Source organism: Erinaceus europaeus, chromosome 8 (genome assembly GCF_950295315.1).
Source record: "Erinaceus europaeus chromosome 8, mEriEur2.1, whole genome shotgun sequence".
Classification (NCBI taxonomy): domain Eukaryota; kingdom Metazoa; phylum Chordata; class Mammalia; order Eulipotyphla; family Erinaceidae; genus Erinaceus; species Erinaceus europaeus.
In genome coordinates, this window is record NC_080169.1 from 122639271 (window position 1) to 122662164 (window position 22894).

The window sequence follows — 22894 nt, forward strand, 5'->3', positions numbered from 1 at the left end:
TAACTAAAATAGGCCTACTAGCTCTCTACAAAACAGAGACCCATCCCCCAACTCTTCATCTGCACTATTCCAGCCTTTTGGTTCATGGTTAGTCAACAACTTGTTTGGCTTTGTATGTTAACTCTCTTTTTAGCCACCAGGTTCCAGATGCCAGCATGATGCCAACCAGACTTCCCTGGACAGACAACCCCACCAATGTGTCTGATTCCCCAGAGCCCTGCCCCACTAGAGAAAGAGAGAGACAGGCTGGGAGTATGGATCCACCTGTCAACACCCATGTTCAGCGGGGAAGCAATGACAGAAGCCAGACCTTCCACCTTCTGCCTCCCACAGTGACCCTGGGTCCATACTCCCAGAGGGATAAAGACTAGGAAAGCTATCAGGGGAGGGGATGGGATACAGAGTTCTGGTGGTGGGAATTATGTGGAGTTGTACCCCTCTTATCCTATGGTTTTGACAGTTTCCTTTTTATAATAAAATAAAATAAAAGATTTGTCAGCTCCAGCCATAAAGGGTGAGAGCCTTTGAGGGAAGGAGGGGTTCCCTCGATCCCGCCCCCAGTTGGCTGGAAGGAAGAACCCGGCTGGTTGGGTCTGAAGTCTGCACTTAGCAGGGGCCTGGAGTCTCTTGTCTCTCCCTGTGTCTCTGTCTCTCTCTGTCTCTCTTCCCGATTTGCCAGGCCTCGCCCGCCTCCCTCCCGTCCAGCTGACCCTTCCCTCTTGGTGTGACCCCAGAGCTGGCAACTCAGCCCCTTCCTTCCGGCCGATCTGCCAGCCCACCCCATCTTCTCCTTCTGCAATTTCCTCTTTCTTTCTTTCTTTCTTTCTTTCTTTCTTTCTTTCTTTCTTTCTTTCTTTCTTTCTTTCTTCCTTCTTCTTCCTTCCTTCCTTCCTTCCTTCCTTCCTTCCTTCCTTCCTTCCTTTCTTTCTTTCTTTCTTTCTTTCTTTCTTTTCTGCTTTTCGCTTTTCGAAGATGTCCAGCCAACACAAATCAGCCTGTTTGTTTGTCTGCCTGTCTGCCACTCCCAGTCTCTCTGTCCACCCCTCCGTCAACGTCCGTCTCTTTCTCGGGGTCTCTGCCTTCTCCAGCCCCTGAGGCTGACCTGCACAGAACCTGAATCCAGCTTCCAGCTCCCAGCCTCTCGGAGGCCCCGGCGGGCCCGGACTACAATTCCCAGCATGCATTTCTGCCCGTGGCGCTTGCAGAGTGCCCGCGTGCGCCTCTGGCATTCTGGGGGTTGTAGTTCCCCATCCGCAAGGCCTCCCCCGTGGGTCAGGGCCCGGCGCTGACCGGCTGCCCCCCCATCCCCACCCCACCCCCACACACAGGGAAGTGTGCGTCACTGGAGCACAGGGTGGGGGTGGAGGCCCTGGACGCCAGCTTCCTGAGCTTTTGTGTCCCCCCTTGAGTCACGGGGGGGCGGGGGTTCCAGGAAATTGGTTCTAGGCCCAAGGACAAAGGGTCACCGCATCCCCGCTGGGCCCGTGTCCCCAAGAACTCCAGAAAGGAGATGGGAGAGTGTTGAGGGAAAAGGGGGACAGATGCTAGCCCCCATTCTGAGTCCGTCCTGCCAATCATGATTATTCAGGTAAATTAAACTTTATTGAAAACAAAACATGCTAGAGAGAGAGAGAGAGAGAGAGAGAGAGAAGGGGACTCACTTAACACACGGTCATCCCGGGAAAGAGAGAGTGAGCCCCAAAGGTTCACCCCTTTAAAGCCAAAGGCCACACCTACACCTGCACCCACTCCCATTTCTGGGTGGTCCTTCTCTCTCTCTCAAGAAGAGGACTCCTGGGCAGGGGTAGATAGCATAATGGTTATGCAAAGAGACTTTCATGCCTGAGGCTCTAAAGTCCCAGGTTCAATCCCCTGTACCAGCAGTGCTCTGGTTAAAAAAAATAATAATGTACAAACTATTGTACTTAATGTTGAATGTAAAACATAATTCCCTAATAGAGAAATAAATTTTTTTTTAATTTTAAAAAAAGAGACTCTCCTGGGGTGGCCCCAAAGGCTCTGTGGTCATGGAGACTCCCCTGACCCTGATGTTGTACTCTTCATCTTGGGAGGGGGGTCCCCATCTGATGCCACAGGAGGGACTTTCTGCCCCTCTCGGTCCCCCCACCTGCCACTCCTCCCCAGCTCCAGCCAGACACCTGGGTTCCCACTTATCAGCCCAAGCCCTCAGAGCGGAACCCGGGCGTCCGGCCACCCCCACCCTCTGGGCCTGCGGGCGTGGAGTCCAGGCCTCCCAGCCGCCTGGCCAGCCTGGTTCCTGTCCCATTGTGTGTGGACACGGGGCGGGGCAAGGACGGAGCCCCCTCCCACCACCCTCTCCTCTTCCAAGCAAAAGGCTCTGCGGGCCTCCAGCCACCCAGATCGGCCAGGCCAGCCATGGGTAACCTCAAGAGCGTGGGCCAGGAGCCCGGGCCCCCCTGTGGCCTGGGCCTAGGGCTGTGTGGCAAGAAGGACCCTGCCACCCCCACATCCGAGCCCAGCCAGGCCCCCTTGCCAGCACCGCCGCCTGCGCCCAACCACAGGTGAGGCCCCCAGAGGGGGTGCAGCAGGTAACACAGGGCCGGACCTGGGCCCCGAGGGCACGAAGGCTCCGGCAGAGGGACTGGATGGACATGGTGGCCCTGAGGACAGCTCGGCAGAAACGGGTCCAGGCCAGTAGGTCACAGGTAGAAGTCCAGTCAGGGTGCCCGCTCCCCAGGCCTTGGCCCTTCAGGGCCCCCAAGGCTGAGCTGCTGCTCACCTTTTTTTTTTTTTTTTTAATATTTTTATTTACTTCTTTTTGGACAGAGACTAAGAGAGGAGGGGGAGATAGAGAGGGAAAGAGACAGAGAGACACCTGCAGCCCTGCTTCACCACTCATGAAGCTTTCCCCCTGCAGGTGAGGACCGGGGGCTTGAACCTGAGTCCTTACATACTTGTGGTGTGTGTGGTGGACCAGATGCACCACCACCTGGGCCCTGATCACCTTCTCTCTGAGCCTCCGTGGATATCCAACAGTTCTCTCGGGACCAAACGGGGCTCTTTTCTTTCTTTTAAGATATTTTATTTATTTTTTGTGAGCGAGGTGAGGAGAGAAGGAGGGAGAGACCAGACCCCTGCTCAGCTCTTGCTGATGGCGGTGCTGGGAACTGAACCTGGGGACTTGCAGTTTCAGGCATGAGTCTTTTGCACAACCGTGAGGTTGTCTTCCCCAGCCCCACGAGTCTGGTTCTGGCTCACTGGTACCTTCAGTAGATAGCAGAAAGTTGAGGAGCTACAGAGGGCAGAGAGAGGGTCCCTGGGTGGGAAGCAGAGAAAGCAAGGTGGCTGCCCCTTTCCTTGTGGCATCAACCCCCAAAATAGACCCCTGGGCCCCAGCCCCTAGAAGAGGTCTGGAAGGGGGCCGGGTCCGAAGGGTCCTGGCCGCGTGGTAGCCCCACTGGGCAGGGCTGAGAGCCCACAGAGCCGGCCTGTGTCCCTCCCTTCCTCCATTGAGGCGGCTCTGGGAGGAAGTGATAAGACTCTGAGGCTTCCCTTAGCCCCACAGCCAGACCAGCAGGGGAGGGAAATCTGGGCACAGGACTCCTTGCTGGGGTTCCCTTCCTCAGCCACCCGGGGACCCAGGGACCCCATGTCCAGAGGAAACCAGTTCCCTGGGACTGAGATGGGGCCGGGAAGATTCAGCGTGGGGGAAGCCTGGGGCTGAAGGGTCCATCCTGGGTGGAGGTGGGTTCCCAGCCCTGCTCAGCCTCTCATCTGAAAACGGGATGCACGTCTGCCTCCTCCCAAGGGGGTCACGAGGGAACTTGAGAGATGGAGAGGCAGGCAGGGGCAGGGCTGGGCAGCCCCTGAGTTTGGAGGGGTCTTTGGGGTGCAGGCAGAAAGCAGCACCCCCCAGCCCTGACTCCCCACAGCCCCCCACTCACCCGCTCCCCTGAGGGGCCCAAGTTCCCGCGGGTGAAGAACTGGGAGGTAGGGAGCATCTCGTACGACACCCTAAGCGCCCAGTCCCAGCAGGTAAGGCCTGCCCCTCCTCCCACTTTGTGGCCATGTCCGGGTCCCCACCCAACTAACCCCTCACCTCCAAGGAGTGGTGAGACTGGGCAGAGCAGAAGGGCTGAGGGACACGTGGAGCTTAGGTGACCCAGCTCCAGGTCCTGCCCTCCCCCAGCCTCACCCCCACCCCCACCCCACCCAGTGCAGAACACACACCGCCCTGACCCTTCTTCTCATGACTCCCCATCCCAAACCCTGGCCTGGTCCCCACCTTCCTCTGCCACTGCCCGCGATCCCCTCCTCCTATGCAGGATGGCCCCTGCACCCCAAAACGCTGTCTGGGCTCCCTGGTATTCCCGCGGAAGGTGCAGAGCCGGCCCTCGCAGCCTCCGCCCCCCGAGCAGCTGCTGAGCCAAGCACGGGACTTCATCAACCAATACTACAACTCCATCAAGAGGTCAGCCCCCCCCCCCAAGACCCCCGGGACCTTCCCGGAGCACTGGCTGCCTTCCCGGGAAACTCTCTCACCCTGTCTGCCCCCGGGTCTCCCCAGGAGCGGCTCCCAGGCCCACCAGCAGCGACTGCGGGAGGTGGAAGCAGAAGTGGTGGCCGGGGGCACCTACCAGCTGCGGGAGAGTGAGCTGGTGTTCGGGGCCAAGCAGGCCTGGCGCAACGCCCCCCGCTGTGTGGGCCGAATCCAGTGGGGGAAGCTGCAGGTGGGCCAGCTGGAGAGACCCCCCCCCCCCCGCCGCCCTTGCCCTTGCCCTGATGGAGGCCAGCCAAGGGTGCCCGACGAGGCTCCCTCCCCATCCCCCAGAAGGTGGGGGAGCACCCAGCACCCCAAGCAGATGTGACCTTCTGAACGAGGCTTCTGCCCGTCCCCCCTGCCCAGCCCAGGCCCCTAACCCCATGACTCTGAGCCCATTACTGGAAGGGCCTGGGGTAGAGCACACACACATCACCATGCGCAAGGACCCGGGTTCAAGCCCCTGTCCCACCGGCGCCTACCTACAGGAGGGGTGCTTCATGAGGCGTGTGTCTTTGTCTCCTTCCCTATCTCCCTTTCCCCTTTTGATTTCTTTCTGACTTATCAAATGAAATTTAAAAAGATAGAAAGAGAGAGAACGGAAAGGAAATAATGGTCACCGAGAGTGGTAGATTCATCATGCAGACACTGAGCCCCAGTGATAAAGTTGGTAGCAAAAAGAAAGTGAGGAAGGGAGGGAAGGAGGGAGGGGAAAAAAAAACAAAGGAAAGAATGAAAGGAGAGGGCAGGGTAGACAGCATAATGGTTATGCAAAGAGACTCTCATGCCTGAGACTCCGAAGTCCCAGGTTCAATCCTCTACACCACCATAAGCCAGAGCTGAGCAGTGCTTTGGTGTCCTAAAAAAAAAAAAGAAAGAAAGAAAGAAAGAGAGAGAGAGAGAAAGGAAAGAAACAGAAAGCAAAGAGAGGAGGCCAAGTGGTAGCGCAGTGGGTTAAGCGCAGGTGGCGCAAAGCACAAGGACCAGTGTAAGGATCCTGGTTCAAGCCCCCGGCTCCCCACCTGCAGGGGAGTCGCTTCACAGGCGGTGAAGCAGGGCTGCAGGTGTCTGTCTTTCTCTCCCCCTCTCTGTCTTCCCCTCCTCTCTGCATTTCTCTCTGTCCTATCCAACAACAGCAGTAACAACAAGGGCAGCAAAAGGGAAAAAATGGCCTCCATTTTTAGTGCAGACACTGAGGCCCAGTGATAACCCTAGAGGCAAAATGAAAAAGAAAGAAAGGAAGGAAGGAAGGAAGGAAGGAAGGAAGGAAGGAAGGAAGCCAGGCCCCTCAGAGTTCCTGACCTCAGCCTCCTTCTCTGTAACTGAGCACCAAAGGGCTGGCATCCCCAAAGGTCCCTGAGTCACCCAGGACCTCTCCCCAGCATGTTCTCCTCCAACTCGGTGCCCCCCCACACACACACTGTCCCTTAGAGCCAACTCCCCCTTCCCACAAGGTCCCTCCCCCACCAGGGTGGCAGTGGCTGGGTCCTTCCTTTGCGCAGATGCAGATGTCTTGTGCCCCTTACTTGACATCTGCCATTCTTGCCAGTGTGCCCCAGCCCACAGGGCAGTGCTTCGGTTCAGAGTGGGGGAGAAGTACCCCACCAACATAGAGGACACCCCCAGTCTCCTGAGACAGCAGACTGGGGCTGCTTCTTGCCCTGCCATCACCTCCCGGGGCTGGTTCTCAAGCCCCCGCCTTCCTTGTCCCCTGGTCCCTTGTCCCCTTGCCCCCTGCCCTCTGACCCCTGGCCCCCTGTGCCCCATCCCTGTTCCCCCTCCCCCGTGGCTGGCTCAGGTGTTTGATGCCCGGGACTGCAGCTCTGCCCAGGAGATGTTCACCTACATCTGCAACCACATCAAATATGCCACCAACCGGGGCAACCTCCGGTGAGTGTCACCCCCACCCTAGCACCTCCTCCGGCTCCCAGCCAGGCCGGGGCACTGACCCTTGCCCCCTGTCCCTGGACCCTGTCACCATACCCCCTCTGTCCCCCAGCTCGGCCATCACCGTGTTCCCCCAGCGCTGCCCTGGCCGTGGGGACTTCCGTATCTGGAACAGCCAGCTGGTGCGCTATGCGGGCTACCGGCAGTCAGACGGCTCAGTGCGAGGGGACCCTGCCAACGTGGAGATCACCGAGGTGGGCCTGGGGAGGACCCCGGGGGTCTGGCGGGGAGGCTGGCTCTGCACCCACTGCACTGGGGCCCTCACCCAGCCCGCCTCACCCAGATTTCCTGGCCTCAGCCCTGCCCCTGCACCCCACCTGATCTCAGGGGTCCCACAAAGAAGGGTCCGGGATGCGGGGAGAGGGACCCTCAATGCGACAGAGGCGGGGAGCCGCCAGGGGAGGGGGGCACCGGCTAGGTCCCCCAGTAGCACCCTGCTACCCTCCCACAGCTATGCATCCAGCACGGCTGGACCCCAGGGAACGGCCGCTTCGACGTGCTGCCCCTACTGCTGCAGGCCCCCGACGAGTCCCCGGAGCTTTTCGCCCTGCCCCCAGAGCTGGTCCTCGAGGTGCCCCTGGAGCACCCCACGTGAGCCTGGAGGAGCAAACCGCGGCGGGCGGGCCGGTGACGGGGGGCCTGCCTGGAGGAGGGGGCCTGACTGCCGCCCGCCCGCCCGCCCGCAGGCTGGAGTGGTTCGCGGAGCTGGGCCTCCGCTGGTACGCGCTCCCCGCCGTGTCCAACATGCTGCTGGAGATCGGGGGCCTGGAGTTCCCCGCTGCCCCCTTCAACGGCTGGTACATGAGCACCGAGATCGGTACCCGCAACCTGTGCGACCCGCACCGCTACAACATCCTGGAGGTGGGCGGGGCCGGGGGCGGGGGCTTCTGGGACTGAGAGAGTGAGACAGAGAGAGAGAGTGAGACAGAGAGGGAGAGAGTGAGACAGAGAGAGAGAGAGTGAGACAGAGAGAGAGGGAGAGAGTGAGACAGAGAGAGAGAGGGAGAGAGTCAGAGAGAGAGAGAGAGTGAGACAGAGAGAGAGAGGGAGAGAGAGAGTGAGTCAGAGAGAGAGAGTGAGACAGAGAGAGAGGGAGAGAGTCAGAGAGAGAGAGAGAGTGAGACAGAGAGAGAGAGTGAGACAGAGAGGGAGAGAGAGACACAGAGAGAGAGTGAGACAGAGAAAGAGACAGAGAGAGAGAGGGAGACAGAGAGAGAGACAGAGAGAGGGAGAGAGAGAGGGAGAGAGAGAGACACAGAGATAGAGTGAGACAGAGAAAGAGACAGAGATAGACAGAGAGAGACAGAGATAGACAGAGAGAGACAGAGAGAGGGAGACAGAGAGAGAGAGTGAGACAGAGAGAGAGAGAGTGAGACAGAGAGAGAGGGAGAGAGTGAGACAGAGAGAGAGGGAGAGAGTGAGACACAGAGAGAGAGTGAGACAGAGAAAGAGACAGAGAGAGAGAGGGAGACAGAGAGAGAGACAGAGAGAGAGAGGGAGACAGAGAGAGAGACAGAGAGAGGGAGAGAGAGAGGGAGAGAGTGAGACACAGAGATAGAGTGAGACAGAGAAAGAGACAGAGATAGACAGAGAGAGACAGAGATAGACAGAGAGAGACAGAGAGAGACAGAGAGAGGGAGACAGAGAGAGAGTGAGACAGAGAGAGAGAGTGAGACAGAGAGAGAGGGAGACAGAGAGAGAGGGAGAGAGGGAGACACAGAGAGAGACAGAGAGAGAGACAGAGTGAGTCAGAGAGAGAGAGGGAGAGAGTGAGACACAGAGAGAAACAGAGAGAGAGGGAGAGAGACCCAGAGAGAGAGAGAGTGAGACAGAGAGGGAGAGAGAGAGGGAGAGAGTGAGACACAGAGAGAGAGTGAGACAGAGAAAGAGACAGAGATAGACAAAGAGAGACAGAGATAGACAGAGAGAGACAGAGATAGACAGAGAGAGACAGAGAGAGAGACAGAGAGAGGGAGACAGAGAGGGAGAGAGGGCACTTCTGCAGGTGCCCGTGTATTGATGACATGTGTATGTGTGTTCCAGCATGTGCTTATCTGTCTCGCCTGTGTTCACAGATGTGTGTGCAGCTGTGGCTATGGCTTCTTCCTGGTGATGGCATCTGTATTTTTCATCCAATTCTTTATCTTTTTATATTTATTTTTTAAAGGCTTCTTTTTATATTTATTTATTGATTTTCCCTTTTGTTGCCCTTGTTTTTCATTGTTGATGTAGTTATTATTGATGTTATTGATGTCATTGTTGTCGGATAGGACAGAGAGAAATGGAGAGAGGAGGGGAAGACAGAGAGGGGGAGAGAAAGATAGACACCTGCAGACCTGCTTCACCACCTGTGAAACGACTCCCCTGCAGGTGGGGAGCCAGGGGCTTGAACCAGGATCCTCACGCTGGTCCTTGTGCTTTGCGCCACCTGCACTTAACCCGTTGTGCTACCGCCTGACTCTCTATTTTTTTTTTGTATGTGATTGATAATAGGCTACCAGGTCGTAAGATGACAGGGTCTAGTTCCACACCATGCCCACCACCACAATTCTCTGTCCCCACCCAACCACCTCCCAAAGATCACTAACTACCAAAGTTCTAACAAGTCTTACAGTGTGCTTGCTTCTTTTTGTTGTTGTTGTTCGTATTTGTTTGTTTGTTTTGTTTTGCAAGCTCACGTGTTTTGGTTCTCTAGATTCCACATCCGAGTGAACCCATCTGGCAGTTGTCTTTCTTCTCTTGACTTTTTTTCACGAAGCATCATCACCTCCAGTTCCATCCATTTTGTCCCAAAGGACATAATCTCATCTTTTTATGGCAGAGTAGTATTCCATAGAGAATATATCCCATAACTTCTTTATCCAGTCATCTGTGGATGGGCATGTAGGCTACATCCACTCTTTGGCTGTTGTGAATAATGCAGCTGTGAACACAGGCCTGCATGTGTCTCTTCTACTTAGTGTTTGCAACTCTCCCTTTTTAAAAAAAAAAAAAAAAAAAGTTTATTCATGTTTTGGATAGAAAAAGAAGCCGAGGGGAGTCGGGCAGTAGCGCAGCAGGTTAAGTGCACATGGAGCAAAGTGCAAGGACTGGTGTAAGGATCCCGGTTCGATCCCGGTTCGAGCCCCCGGCTTCCCATCTGCAGGGAAGTCGCTTCACAGGCGGTGAAGCAGGTCTGCAGGTGTCTGTCTTTCTCTCCCCCTCTCTGTCTTCCCCTCCTCTCTCCATTTCTCTCTGTCCTGTCTAACAACGACAACATCAATATCAATAATAACTACAACAACAATGAAAAACAACAAGGACAACAAAAGAGAAAATAAAAAAAAACTAGGGCAACAAAAGGGAATAAATAAATAAATATTTTTTAAAAAGAAAGAAAAAAAAAAAGCCGAGATTAAAGAGGCAGACACTCGTCTAGCTTCTTTCTACAGGTGGGGGCCAGGGACTTGAACCCTGGTCCTTGCGCGTGGCAATGTGTGTGCCACCACCGGGCCTCTCCCTTTCATCCAACCCTCAAAGCCGACCTCACCCCCAGGAGGCTGGGCAGAGACAGCCCAGAGCATCTGCCGCCTCTGCAGGCCCCCCACCCCCAGGAGCTCCCCCCGCCCCAGATGCAGCCGCTCAGTGCCCTACTCCCCTTTCCAGGACGTGGCCGTGTGCATGGACCTGGACACCAGGACCACCTCGTCCCTCTGGAAGGACAAGGCCGCGGTTGAGATCAACCTGGCGGTGCTGCACAGCTACCAGGTGTGGGTGGGCAGGGGGCTCCCGGGCGCAGGGCGGGGCTCCGGGCGGGGCCACAAGGGCGGGGCTCCGGTAGGAGGCGGGGCGGGGCTGTGAGAGGGGCGTGGCTGTGGGCGTGGCTGCTCTAGGAGGCGGGGCGCGGAGCTGTGAGAGGGGCGGGGCCTGTGTTGTGGGCGGGGCGTTGGGTTTGAGTGGGGAGGGCCGTGGGGTGGCCCCTGTGGGCGCAGGTGGCCTGGATTGACAGGGATGCAGGGGCAGCTCCAGGGTCACTGGCCTCGCTGGCTGGTCCAGGAGCAGCCTCAGGGGCCCCGCGTGTGCGCTCGCTGACGGAATCTGGGAAGCGCTGCTGAGTTCTGTGGTCGTGGGAGCCCCTGGATTCCAGAAACTCATCTCAGGAGAGAAAGCAGATCGGGCTGGGGGGTCTTTCAGCTCAAGAGCTTGCGGAAACCTTTCTCACTCTCTTTCTTTTTTTTGAGGGGACATTATTTTCCTATTTTATTTTATTTTATTTTAATCTTTATTTGCTGGATAGAGACGAGACAGTCAGAAATTGAGAGGGAACGGGGCGTTAGAGAGGGCGAGAGACAGAGAGACGCTTGCAGCCCTGCTTCACCACTTGTGAAGCTTCCCCCCTGCAGGTGGGGGCCGGGGGCTTGAACCTGGGTCCTCCTGCACTGTAACATGTGCGCTCAACCACGTGTGCCACTACCTGACCCCTTCTTTTCCTTTCTTTTTCCCTCATTTTTTTCTCTTTTATTTAGTATTTATCAGTTTACTTTGGATAGAGACAGAGAAATTGGGCAGGGAGGGGGATAGAGAGAGTGAGGGAGAGGCACCCGCAGCGCGATTACATGCTCACAAAGCTGCCCCCGCAGGTGGGGCCTGGGGGCTGGAACCTGGGTCCTTGTGTACAGTGACATGAGCACTCTATGAGGGGCACCCCTCCCGGCCCCCCCCTTTTTAAATATTTATTCCCTTTTGTTGCCCTTGTTGTTTTATTGTTGTAGTTATCATTGTTGTCGTCGTTGTTGGATAGGCCAGAGAGAAATGGAGAGAGGAGGGGAAGACAGAGAGGGGGAGAGAAAGACAGACACCTGCAGACCTGCTTCACTACCTGTGAAGTGACTCCCCTGCAGGTGGGGAGCCGGGGGCTCGAACTGGGATCCTTATGCCCGGTCCTTGCACTTTGCGCTGCGTGCGCCTAACCCTCTGCGCTACCGCCCGACTCCCCCGGCCCCCCTTTCTCTAGGAGCAGTCTGCCACATCTCCCCAACATCTGTGTCAGCACACCCTCCCAGCCAGGGCCCTGGGCCCCCGCCCCCAGGATCCCCCACCCTTGGCCCCCACCTGAGCCAGGCACAGCCTACACACTGTGAGGGGAGCAGAGGTCAGAGTAGGGCAGATAAGGGGGGGCTGCAGGCCGGCAGTGTCTAAGCCACCCCTCTCCAGCTGGCCAAAGTGACCATCGTGGACCACCACGCCGCCACCGCCTCGTTCATGAAGCACCTGGAGAATGAGCAGAAGGCCAGGGGGGGCTGCCCTGCTGACTGGGCCTGGATCGTGCCCCCCATCTCAGGCAGCCTGACCCCCGTCTTCCACCAGGAGATGGTCAACTACTTCCTGTCCCCAGCCTTCCACTACCAGGTGCCACCCCACCCATTCTAAACCCCCCTCCCCACCCACTCTAACTCAGCCCCCACCCCCCACCACAACTTTTCACCCCCCCCCCACATACGCAGTCGGACCCCTGGAAGGGAGGCTCAGCCAAGGGCGCTGGCATCACCAGGAAGAAGACCTTCAAGGAAGTGGCCAAGTAGGTGTCCCGGGAGCCCACCCGCACCCAGGCACCCCTGTGGGCAGGCCCTGACTCTGTGCCCGCCCGCACCCCTCACCACCCACCCCCCGCAGTGCGGTGAAGATCTCCGCCTCGCTCATGGGCACCGTCATGGCCAAGCGTGTGAAGGCCACCATCCTCTACGGCTCGGAGACCGGCCGCGCCCAGAGCTACGCACAGCAGCTCGGGAGGCTCTTCCGCAAGGCCTTCGACCCCCGGGTAGGGCTGAGCCCCGAGGGCAGGGCTGGGGCTGGGGGGGGCAAGGCCCGGGGACACCTGTCCTCACCCCCTACTGCATGCAGGTCCTGTGCATGGATGAGTACGACGTGGTGTCCCTGGAGCATGAGACGCTGGTGCTGGTGGTGACCAGCACTTTTGGCAACGGGGACCCCCCGGAGAATGGCGAGGTGAGGCTGGGGGAGGAAAGGGCCCCGGGCAGACCCGGGGGTCTCTGGTGGTGATAATGGAGAGGCTGTGGGGCCCCAGACCCAGCACTGGCACAGCACTGGCACCAGCCAGGCCGCAGTGCCATGCCCAGAGCTGCCCCCCACACCCGGCAGCCTGACCGTGGCCCCAGGTCAGTCTGGCACTTGTGCTCATGTGCAGGGGGGAGGGCACTTCTTAGGTGCTTGAGGTGAGGAAAGCAAGGGCCACCCCCTCACACCCTGTCAGCCCCCTTTTCTCCTGCTTCTATTCATGTCTTTCTTTCTTTCTTTCTTTCTTTCTTTCTTTCTTTCTTTCTTCCTTTCTTCTTGTTAACGGTTGGTTACCAGATTGTAAGATTGCAATGTATAGCTCCACACCCACCACTAAAGTATTAATCTGTTTACTCCTTTATCTTACTGCCCCCAGGGCAGGGTTATGGAGGGGGCTCGGGCTGGCCCTACAAATCCACTGCTCTTGGTGGTCACCCCACCACCACCACCACCACCACCACCACCTTTTTTTCTTCTTTTTTTCAATAGTGCTGAGAGAAATTGAGAGGGAAAGAGGAGACAGAGAGGGGAAAAGAAAAAGAGACACATGCAGACCTTCTGCACCACTCATGAAGCATGCCCCCGGCAGGTGGCAGGGTCGAGCCTGGGGCCTTGCACACAGTAACGTACACTCAGCCCCGTGTGCCACTGCCCGCCCCACCCCCTTCTTTCAACACCTGGAGGACAGACAGAGTGCCCTGCACAGGAACCGCCCTTCTGAACCGCCGCCTCCCCAGCTGTTCTCAGTACACCCTGCGCACCACCACACGGCTGCTCCAGGCCGAGTGTTTCAGACAGAAAGTCAGACGGTGGTCTGGGAGGGGACGCAGTGGGTGATAAAGCACTGGACTCTCAAGCAGGAGGTCCTGAGCTCGATCCCCACAGCACATGTACTAGAGTGACGCTCTCCTTTCTCTCTCCTTCAGTTTCTCTCACCAGGAAATAAAATCAAGAGGGGGGGGGGAGGAAGAGACAGAGAGAGATACCACAGCAGCCAAGCTTTAGTACAGGGGGCTGGGCCCAGACCTGGGTCCTGTGTGCTATCCAAGTGACTGTCTTGCCAGCGTGGCCCACTCCAAACTGTTTTCCTTTTAAAGTTTGTTTCTTTTAGGGGTTGGGCGGTGGCGCACCTGGTTGAGCGCACATGTTACAGTGCGCAAGGACCTGGGTTCAAGCCCCCAGTCCCCACCTGCACGGGGAAAGCTCTGAGAGTGGTGAAGCGGGGCGCAGGTCTCCATATATGTCGCCTTCTTCTCTTGATTTATGGCTCTCTCTATCCAAAAAACAGAGTAAACATTTTATTTTAATTTTATTTTCCCTTTTGTTACCCTTGTTGTTTTTATTGTTGTTGTAGCTATTGCTGTTATTGATGTCGTCGTTGTTGGACAGGACAGAGAGAAATGGAGAGAGGAGGGGAGACAGAGAGGGGGAGAGAAAGACAGACACCTGCAGACCTGCTTCACCGCCTGGGAAGCGACTCCCCTGCAGGTGGGGAGCCGGTGCTGGAACCAGGATCCTTCCCGCGGGCCCTTGAGCTTCTCACCACGTGCGCTTAACCCGCTGCGCTGCCACCCAGCTCCCCTTTTTTTTTTAACTGTCACTAATTTTTTTTAAATTTATTTCTTTATTGGGGAATTAATGTTTTACATTCAACAGTAAATACAATAGTTTGTACATGCATAACATTCCCCAGTTTCCCATTTAACAATACAACCCCCACTATGTCATTTATCATCCTTCATGGACCTGTATTCTCCCCACCCACCCAGCCCAGAGTCTTTTACTTGGGTGCAATATGCCAATTCCATTTCAGGTTCTACTTGTGTTTTCTTTTCTGATCTTGTTTTTCAACTTCTGCCTGAGAGAGAGATCATCCCATATTCATCCTTCTGTTTCTGACTTATTTCACTCAACATGATTTTTTCAAGGTCCATCCAAGATGAAAACGGTGAAGTCACCATTTTTTACAGCTGAGTAGTATTCCATTGTGTATATAGACCACAACTTGCTCAGCCACTCATCTGTTGTTGGACACCTGGGTTGCTTCCAGGTTTTGGCTATTACAAATTGTGCTGCCAAGAACATATGTGTACACAGATCTTTTTGGATGGCTGTGTTGGATTCCTTAGGATCTATCCCCAGGAGAGGAATTGTAGGATCATAGGGTAGGTCCATTTCTAGCCTTCTGAGAGTTCTCCAGACTGTTCTCAACAGAGGTTGGATCAATTTACATTCCCACCAGCAGTCAGGAGGGTTCCTTTGACCCCACACCCTCTCCAGCATTTGCTGCTGTTACCTTTTCTGATGTGTGACATTCTCACAGGAGTGAAGTGATATCTCATTGTTGTCTTTATTTGCATTTCTCTGACAATCAGAGACTTGGAGCATTTTTTCATGTGTTTCTTGGCCTTTTGGATCTCTTCTGTGGTGAATATTCTGTCCAAGTCCTCCCCTCATTTTTGGATGGGGTTATTTGTTGTCTTGTTGTTGAGTTTGGCAAGCTCTTTATATATGTTGGTTATTAAACTCTTTTTTTTCTTTTTTTAATTTTATTTATTTATTCCCTTTTGTTGCCCTTGTTGTTTTATTGTTGTAGTTATTATTGTTGTTGTCGTTGTTGGATAGGACAGAGAGAAATGGAGAGAGGAGGGGAAGACAGAGAGGAGGAGAGAAAGATAGACACCTGCAGACCTGCTTCACCGCCTGTGAAGCGACTCCCCTACAGGGTTCGAACCGGGATTCTTATGCCGGTCCTTGTGCTTTGCGCCACCTGCGCTTAACCCGCTGTGCTACAGCCCGACTCCCGGTGATTAAACTCTTATCTGATGTATGGCATGTAAAGATCTTCTCCCATTCTGTGAGGGGTCTCGTGGTTTGGGTAGTGGTTTCTTTTGCTGTGAAGAAGCTTTTTAATTTGATGTAGTCCCATAGGTTTATACTTGCCTTAGTCTTCTTTGTAATTGGATTCGTTTCATTGAAAATGTCTTTAAAATGTATGCAGAAAAGAGTTCTGCCAATATTTTCCTCTAAGTATCTGATAGTTTGTGGTCTAACATCCAAGTTCTTGATCCACTTGGACTTTACTTTTGTATCTGGTGAAATACAGTGATTCAGTTTCATTCTTCTGCATGTTTCAACCCATTGTTCCCAACACCATTTGTTGAAGAGACTCTGCTTTCCCCATGTAATAGTCTGGGCCCCTTTGTCAAAGATTAGATGTCCATAGGTGTGGGGCCTCCCATTTTTTTATTAGTGGTTTAGTGCTGGCTTATGATTACAGGGGCGTAAATCTACACTACCCACACACCCTAATGATAACCACCATAGTTCCCACAAAATCTGAGAGGCAGGCTGCCTATTTTCTTTTTATTTTTATTTTCTTCCTCTCTTGCCTTCTTTCTTTTCATCCCCTGGATTCCAGAAGTTACGGGGTATATGCTGAGCAGGATAATGTTCTACGTGGTAAGGGAGAGAAGGACTGGGCTCACACCAAAGCACCACTCCCCCACCCACAGACTTCCACACACTACCATCCATGGCACTTGCTGGGATCGAACCCAGGGCCTCACTGTGGCAAGGCACACTGGCTGAGCCACCTGCTGGCCTCTTCCTTTTCTTCTTCACAGGAGAGAGCTGTTCAAATGGTGAGAGAGAACTGGTCATTTCTGCACAGACCTTAAAACAAACAGGAGGGCCAACACAAATCCCCTCTTTACCATATTCTTTCAGCTTTCCTGGCTAGCCCCTCCCCCCCCAGATCATGAGGGAGGGGGACACTCACCTGGTCAGCATCTAGGCAGTAAGGCTGGCTTAGCACCAGGGAGGGATATCATCAGTCATCAGGGGATGTCATCAGGGGATGTCATCAGGGGATTCTGGAGCCCCTGCTGTTCATCCAGCTGTTTACAGAAAAACAGAATCATGTACTGTTATTTTTAAATATTTGTATTTATTTTTCCTCTTTTTGTCCTTGTTTTTATTGTTGTTGTAGTTATTATTGTTGTTGATGTCATCGTTGTTGGATAGGACAGAGAGAAATGGAGAGAGGAGGGGAAGACAGAGAGGAGGAGAGAGACAGACACCTGCAGACCTGCTTCACTGCTTGTGAAGTGACTCCCCTGCAGGTGGGGAGCCAGGGGCTCGAACCAGTTCCTTACGCCAGTCCTTGTGCTTTGCGCCACGTGCATTATTTATTTTTTACCAGAGCACTGCTCAACTCTGGCTTATGGTGGTGTGGGGTAATTGAACCTGGGACTTCAAAGCCTCAGGCATGAGACTCTCTCTTTGCAGAACCATTATACTATCTACCTCCGCGCTGTTATTTTCTTTTTAGCATAAAAATATGTTTCCACCGCCAGGGTTACCGCTGACACCATGTGTCTGCACAATTCCTCTGTTCCTAGCGAACATTTATTTTTCTCTCTTCTTCAGATAGAGCATGGGAGACGGGGGGGGGGAGAGGAGACACGACAGCTCTGCTCCACCACTCATGAAGCCTCCCCCATGTGGGTGCTCCCAGGTGGTGGCCAGGGGCTCAGACCTGGGCCCTCGCGGAAGGTGACATGTGCCCTCAATCAGATGAGCTGTCACCCAACCCCCATCGCGTCACTATTTCCGACCCTGTGACCCAGATCACAGCAGAGACGTCCCCAGGCCAGCCCTGCCCGTTTCCCTGCTGACAACAGCAACCTGGTTCTGACCTGTCACCAGAACCCAGTCCTGCTCATTCTAGAAGGTTCTTTTTTTTAAAAAAAAAAAGTTTATTTATTCCCTTTTGTTGCCCTTGTTGTTTTATTATTGTTGTTGATGTCGTTGTTGTTGGATAGGACAGAGAGAAATGGAGAGAGGAGGGGAAGACAGAGAGGGGGAGAGAAAGACAGACACCTGCAGACCTGCTTCACTGCCTGTGAAGTGACTCCCCTGCAGGTGGGAGCCGGGGGGTTTGAACCGGCATCCTTAGGCCAGTCCTTGCACTTTGTGCCACGTGCGCTTAACCCACTGCACTACCGCCCGACTCCCTCTAGAAGGTTCTGTGTGTGGCTCGTGGCCGGAGTGGACACACTTGGGCTGCGTCATGGATATTCCTGGGCGAGGCTTTGCAGGCTGGTGTTTGCATTTCTCTTGGCTCAACGCCTGGAACAACAATGTCTGGGTCACCAGGCAGACAGGCGTTTTGTTTGGCAGCTGCCAGACAGACAGGCTCCCGGAGGGGGTGATGTGTGGGTCTTCACCTCAAGTGCTTAAAGTCGGGGTGAGCTTGGGCGTGGGCTCCTCAGAAAGTGGGGCCTTGTCCCTAAGGGCACAGCAGCAAGCTGTGCACACAATCCAGTGGGCAGGGAGGCAGACTGGAGACACCCACGGGGACATCCTGATAGGGGATTAGGATGTGGGACAGCGTGGCGTGGGCCTCGGGGGGAGCAGACAGACCGGGAGATCCAGGTCTTAGGACTGACACTGTGTGAAGGTCAGGCAGGGTAGCCCCGGGGCCTTTCTTGGTGTCAGAGGACATGTCCCGGGCCTCAGGTGACCAGGGTTCTCTGAGCAGCCTCCCAGGTCCCTGCAATATTTGTTTATTACTAACAGTGGGTTACAAGATTATGGGATGACGGAGTATAGTTCCACACCACAGCCGCCACCAAATTCTGCGTCCCTCCCACAGATAGCCCCCATTGTTCTCTCAAGAGTTCACTCTTGTGTCTGGTGAAAGGCAGTGGTTCAGTTTCATTCTCCTGCACATTTCAACTCAATTTTCCCAACACCACTTGCTGAAGAGACTCTCCTGTCTCATTTAACAGTTTGGGTTCCCTTGTCAGAAACAAGATGTGCACAGGTGTGGAGGCCTCACAAGTCTTAGACAGTCTACGGGGGCCGGGCGGTAGCGCAGCGAGTTAAGCGCATGTGGCACAAAGCGCAGGGACGGGCGTAAGGATCCCGTTTTGAGCCCCCGGCTCCCCACCTGCAGGGGAGTCGCTTCACAAGTGGTGAGCAGGTCTGCAGGTGTCTGTCTTTCTCTCCCCCTCTCTGTCTTCCCCATCTCTCTCCATTTCTCTCTGTCCTATCCAACAACAATGACAACAATAACAATAATAACAACAATAAGCAACAAAGGCAACAAGTGGGAAAAAATAGCCTCCAGGAGCAGTGGGTTCGTAGTGCAGGCACTGAGTCCCAGCAATAACCCTGGAGGCAAAAAAAAAAAAAAGTCTCTCTGAGTAAAAACAAATAACTAGGCTCCAGGAGAGGGGTCAGCAAGGAGCGATGAGGGATCGCTGTGTGTGAGCCTCTGGGTTCGGGTCCCAGCACCACAAGGAAGCAGCATGGGCAGCACCAAGGGAAGGCCATAGGTGGTGGAGTGGCACTATGGGGTCTCCTCTCTCCCTTCCAAATGCAGACTGAAAATCGTGCTGGGGAAGTGGGGAAGGGCACCCAGTAAAGTGTTGCAGAAAAACAAGAAGGAACTAACCACAACCCTTTGGTTCAGCAAAAAGCCCAGCCGCCACTCTGAGCAGCTCCCACTTGCGAGAGAAAGTTTATTCTCAAGGTTTATTCTTGCTCAGGGCCTAGACAGAACTCCAGCTCCACAGTTTAGGACCCCAAGGAAAGGAACAGCTCTGATAGGGGCTGCAGGCTGAGGGCCAGACCGTGGTTACAGACGCCAAACACAGCAAGTTAGGGGCCGAGGTTCTCTCTCCCACCCGCAGCCCCAGGGCTGGGGCTGGTTACTGGGTTCCTGCCGTCTTGTCTCGTCTCCTCCTGCACAGGTGGGTCTAGGCGGGGGTGAGGTTCACTGCAGGGACTTGAAGGAGGTGGAGGTCCTAGAAGGCATTCGGTGGCTGTCTTTTCCTGATTTGCTCTTCCCTATCAATAGTGCACATTTTGCCATGCTTAGGGACCTGGGTTCAAGCCCCCATCCCCATATGGGAGCACCGTGCAAAGGGCAAGTTTTACAAGTGGTGGAGCAGTGCTGTGGCGTCTCTCCCAGTCTCGCACTCCCCATCTATGGGACGGGGGTGGACGGCCTTTGGGAGCAGTGGTTCAAAGCCACAGAGAAGTGCTGGGAATAAAAAAAAAAGGGGGTGCAAGAGGCAGCTTAGCAGTGTCACCTCTTGGTGACCTTTAAAATAATCAGTTATCGGTGGGGAAAGACGTCACTCTTCTGAAATCCTCAGAACTGACGACCACACTGGGGGGGGGGGGGGGACCAGCTAACGCAGCGGGGGGCTGTCCGCCTTTCCTGGGTTTGGGGTGCAGTTCCGCTCTGACCCTCCGCCTGCCCCCCACACCCCCAGAGCTTTGCAGCAGCGCTGATGGAGATGTCAGGCCCCTACAACAGCTCCCCCCGGCCGGAGCAGCACAAGTGAGTGTGTGGGGGGGGTGCACAGAGACACCCCTTGGTGGGGAACCCGCCAGTGCAGCCTCTGGATGCAGCTTCTCCTGTCTGTGGCCCTGTCACCCCGCCCCCCATCCCCAGGGAGCCTGCAGAGAAGGGGAGCCCCAGGGACCCTCTCCCTGCCCCCCACACCCGGCTCCGCCCCTGCACACCCACACCCGGCCCCTGGAGGCCCCCAGCATGTCCTTGTCTTTTCCTCTGCCGCCAGGAGCTACAAGATTCGCTTCAACAGCATCTCCTGCTCAGACCAGCTGGTGTCCACCTGGCGCAAGCGGCGCAAGGAGTCCAGCAACACGGACAGTGCGGGGGCTCTGGGCACCCTCAGGTGTGGGCAGGGGGCTCTGGGCACCCTCAGGTGTGGGCGGGGGGCTCTGGGCACCCTCAGGTGAGGGTGGGGGGCTCTGGGCACCCTCAGGTGTGGGCAGGAGGCTCTGGGCACCCTCAGGTGAGGGGAGGGGGCTCTGGGCACCCTCAGGTGTGGGCAGGGGGCTCTAGACACCCTCAGGTGTGGGCAGGGGGCTCTACGCACCCTCAGGTGAGGGCAGGGGGCTCTGGGTACCCTCAGGTGAGGGCGGGGGGCTCTGGGCACCCTCAGGTGTGGGCAGGGGGCTCTGGGCACCCTCAGGTGTAGGCAGGGGTCTCTGGGCACCCTCAGGTGAGGATGGGGGGCTCTAGGCACCCTCAGGTGAGGGCAAGGGGCTCTGGGCACCCTCAGGTGTGAGTGGGGGGCTCTGGGCACCCTCAGGTGTGGGCAGGGGGCTCTGGGCACCCTCAGGTGAGGGCAAGGGGCTCTGGGCACCCTCAGGTGTGGGCAGGGGACTCTGGGCACCCTCAGGTGTGGACAGGAGGCTCTACGCACCCTCAGGTGTGGGCAGGGGGCTCTAGGCACCCTCAGGTGTGGGCAGGGGGCTCTGGGCACCTTCAGGTGTGGGCATTGGGCTCTGGGCACCCTCAGGTGAGGGCGGAGGCTCTGGGCACCCTCAGGTGTGAGCGGGGGCTCTGGGCACCCTCAGATGTGAGCAGGGGGCTCTGGGCACCCTCAGGTGTGGGCCAGGGGCTCTGGGCACCCTAAGGTGAGGGCCGGGGGCTCTGGGCACCCTCAGGTGAGGGCGAGGGACTCTGGGCACCGTCAGGTGTTGGCAGGGGGCTCTGGGCACCCTCAGGTGTGAGTGGGGGACTCTGGGCACCCTCAGGTGTGGGCAGGGGGCTCTGGGAACCCTCAGGTGTGGGCAGGGGGCTCTGGGCACCCTCAGGTGTGGGCAGGGGGTTCTGGGCACCCTCAGGTATGGGCAGGGGGCTCTAGGCACCCTCTGGTGTGGCAGGGGGCTCTGGGCACCCTCAGGTGAGGGTGAGGGGTTCTGGGCACCCTCAGGTGTGGGCGGGGGGCTCTGTGCACCCTCAGGTGAGGGCAGGGGCTCTGGAGACCCTCAGGTGAGGGCGGGGGCTCTGGGGACCCTCAGGTGTGAGCAGGGGGATCTGGGCACCCTCAGGTGTGGGCAGGGGGCTCTAGGCACCCTCAGGTGAGGGCGGGGGCTCTGGACACCCTCAGGTGTGAGCAGGGGGCTCTGGGCACCCTCGGGTGTGGGCAGGGGGCTCTAGGCACCCTCAGGTGAGGGTGGGGGCTCTGGGCACCCTCAGGTGCAGGTGTAGGTGGGGTCAGGCCCGTCAGTCCCAGGGATGTCCCCCTGCAGGTTCTGTGTGTTCGGGCTGGGCTCCCGGGCATACCCCCACTTCTGCGCCTTCGCCTGCGCGGTGGACACACGGCTGGAGGAGCTGGGCGGCGAGCGGCTGCTGCCCCTGGGCCAGGGCGACGAGCTGTGCGGCCAGGAGGAGGCCTTCCGCGGCTGGGCCCAGGCCGCCTTCCAGGTCAGCCTCGGGGATGCCCCCGCCGGCCCCGACTCCACTCGGCCCTGGGACCCTGCCCAGCCCCTCTGAAACACACACCCAGCGGACCCCAGCCCCTCTGGCGAGCCCTGTGTGGTGGGCAGCAGATGGCCCCCAGCAGTGGACGCACAGAAGGGGGTGCGGGTGGGAGGAGGGGAGCGGGCTGAAGCACGCAGGAAGCACAGAAAGTCACACCGGCTGGGAGAGGCAGGGAGCCCTGGGTGAGGGGCCGGGGCGGCGGGTGTGGGTGCAGTTTCTCAGCCTGGCCTCTTCTTCCTGGTCTGGGGCCTGTACCGGGCTGGGGGGGACCTTCTCCCCCTCCTAGCACTGATTTGAGGTAGCACCACCCTCCCCAGTAGGTTCCCAGGTTCAAATTCAGGTCTGGACTCTGCAGGAGACTTTAGGGATGGAGAAGGAAGGGGGGGTTCTCCAGAGGAGGGGAGGGGGGACCCCTCGCCCACCAGCTGGACCACACCCAGCCCCAGGGGCTCGTCAGAGAGGTGGCAGGGGAGGGGGTAGGAAGGAAGGGGAGGAAGGAAGGAAGAGATAGGAGGCTGGACACACAAAAGAAAGATTAGCAAGCCCCGCTGACAGGGGCTGGGGTGGAGGGCAGGGTGGCCGCTGACAGGGGCTGGGGTGGAGGGCAGGGTGGCCGCTGACAGGGGCTGGGGTGGAGGGCAGGGTGGCCGAGCCCAGAGCCTGTATGGGGGGGGTGGAGTACTGCACCCCAGGACAGCAGGAAAGCCAGAGACCCCTCCCCCAGCAGCCAAGAGGCCCCCCCAAGCCCCAGCCCTGCAGGGCCTCACACAGCCTTCTCTGAGTCAGTACTCGAACCCACTGAGGCGACGGAAAGGAGGTGCAGGGAGGGTCGGGTGAGACGTCTGCATTTTAATTTTAAAAAATAATAAAAGACTAACTAGCCAGAGAGAGAGAGAGAGGAGGAGCAGCTCACTGGCCTAAGCAGTCCTGGGCTCAGGCTCAGGCCTCACTGTCACAAGGCCTGCACTCCTCTGCTACACCACCCCAGCCAAGGTGTGTGTGTGTGTGTGTGTGTGTGTGTGTGTGTGTGTGTGTGTGTGTGTGTGTGTGTTTTGTCT

The 22894-nt window shown here is 56.6% G+C and overlaps 1 protein-coding gene across 1 annotated transcript in view; it reads left to right on the plus strand.

Moving 5' to 3' along the window:
* The first annotated feature begins 2353 nt into the window (after nt 1-2353).
* NOS3 (nitric oxide synthase 3) overlaps nt 2354-22894 on the plus strand; it is a 29460-nt gene continuing 8919 nt past the window's right edge. The window contains exons 1-16 of the mRNA XM_060196811.1: nt 2354-2543; nt 3915-4017; nt 4308-4453; nt 4550-4712; nt 6321-6412; nt 6522-6663; nt 6921-7060; nt 7156-7330; nt 10115-10216; nt 11663-11857; nt 11953-12026; nt 12122-12266; nt 12350-12454; nt 19813-19880; nt 20122-20238; nt 21605-21779. Of these exons, the coding sequence (XP_060052794.1) occupies nt 2398-2543; nt 3915-4017; nt 4308-4453; nt 4550-4712; nt 6321-6412; nt 6522-6663; nt 6921-7060; nt 7156-7330; nt 10115-10216; nt 11663-11857; nt 11953-12026; nt 12122-12266; nt 12350-12454; nt 19813-19880; nt 20122-20238; nt 21605-21779 (2088 nt within the window). The 5' untranslated portion in view covers nt 2354-2397. The remainder of the gene's footprint in view (nt 2544-3914; nt 4018-4307; nt 4454-4549; nt 4713-6320; nt 6413-6521; nt 6664-6920; nt 7061-7155; nt 7331-10114; nt 10217-11662; nt 11858-11952; nt 12027-12121; nt 12267-12349; nt 12455-19812; nt 19881-20121; nt 20239-21604; nt 21780-22894) is intronic.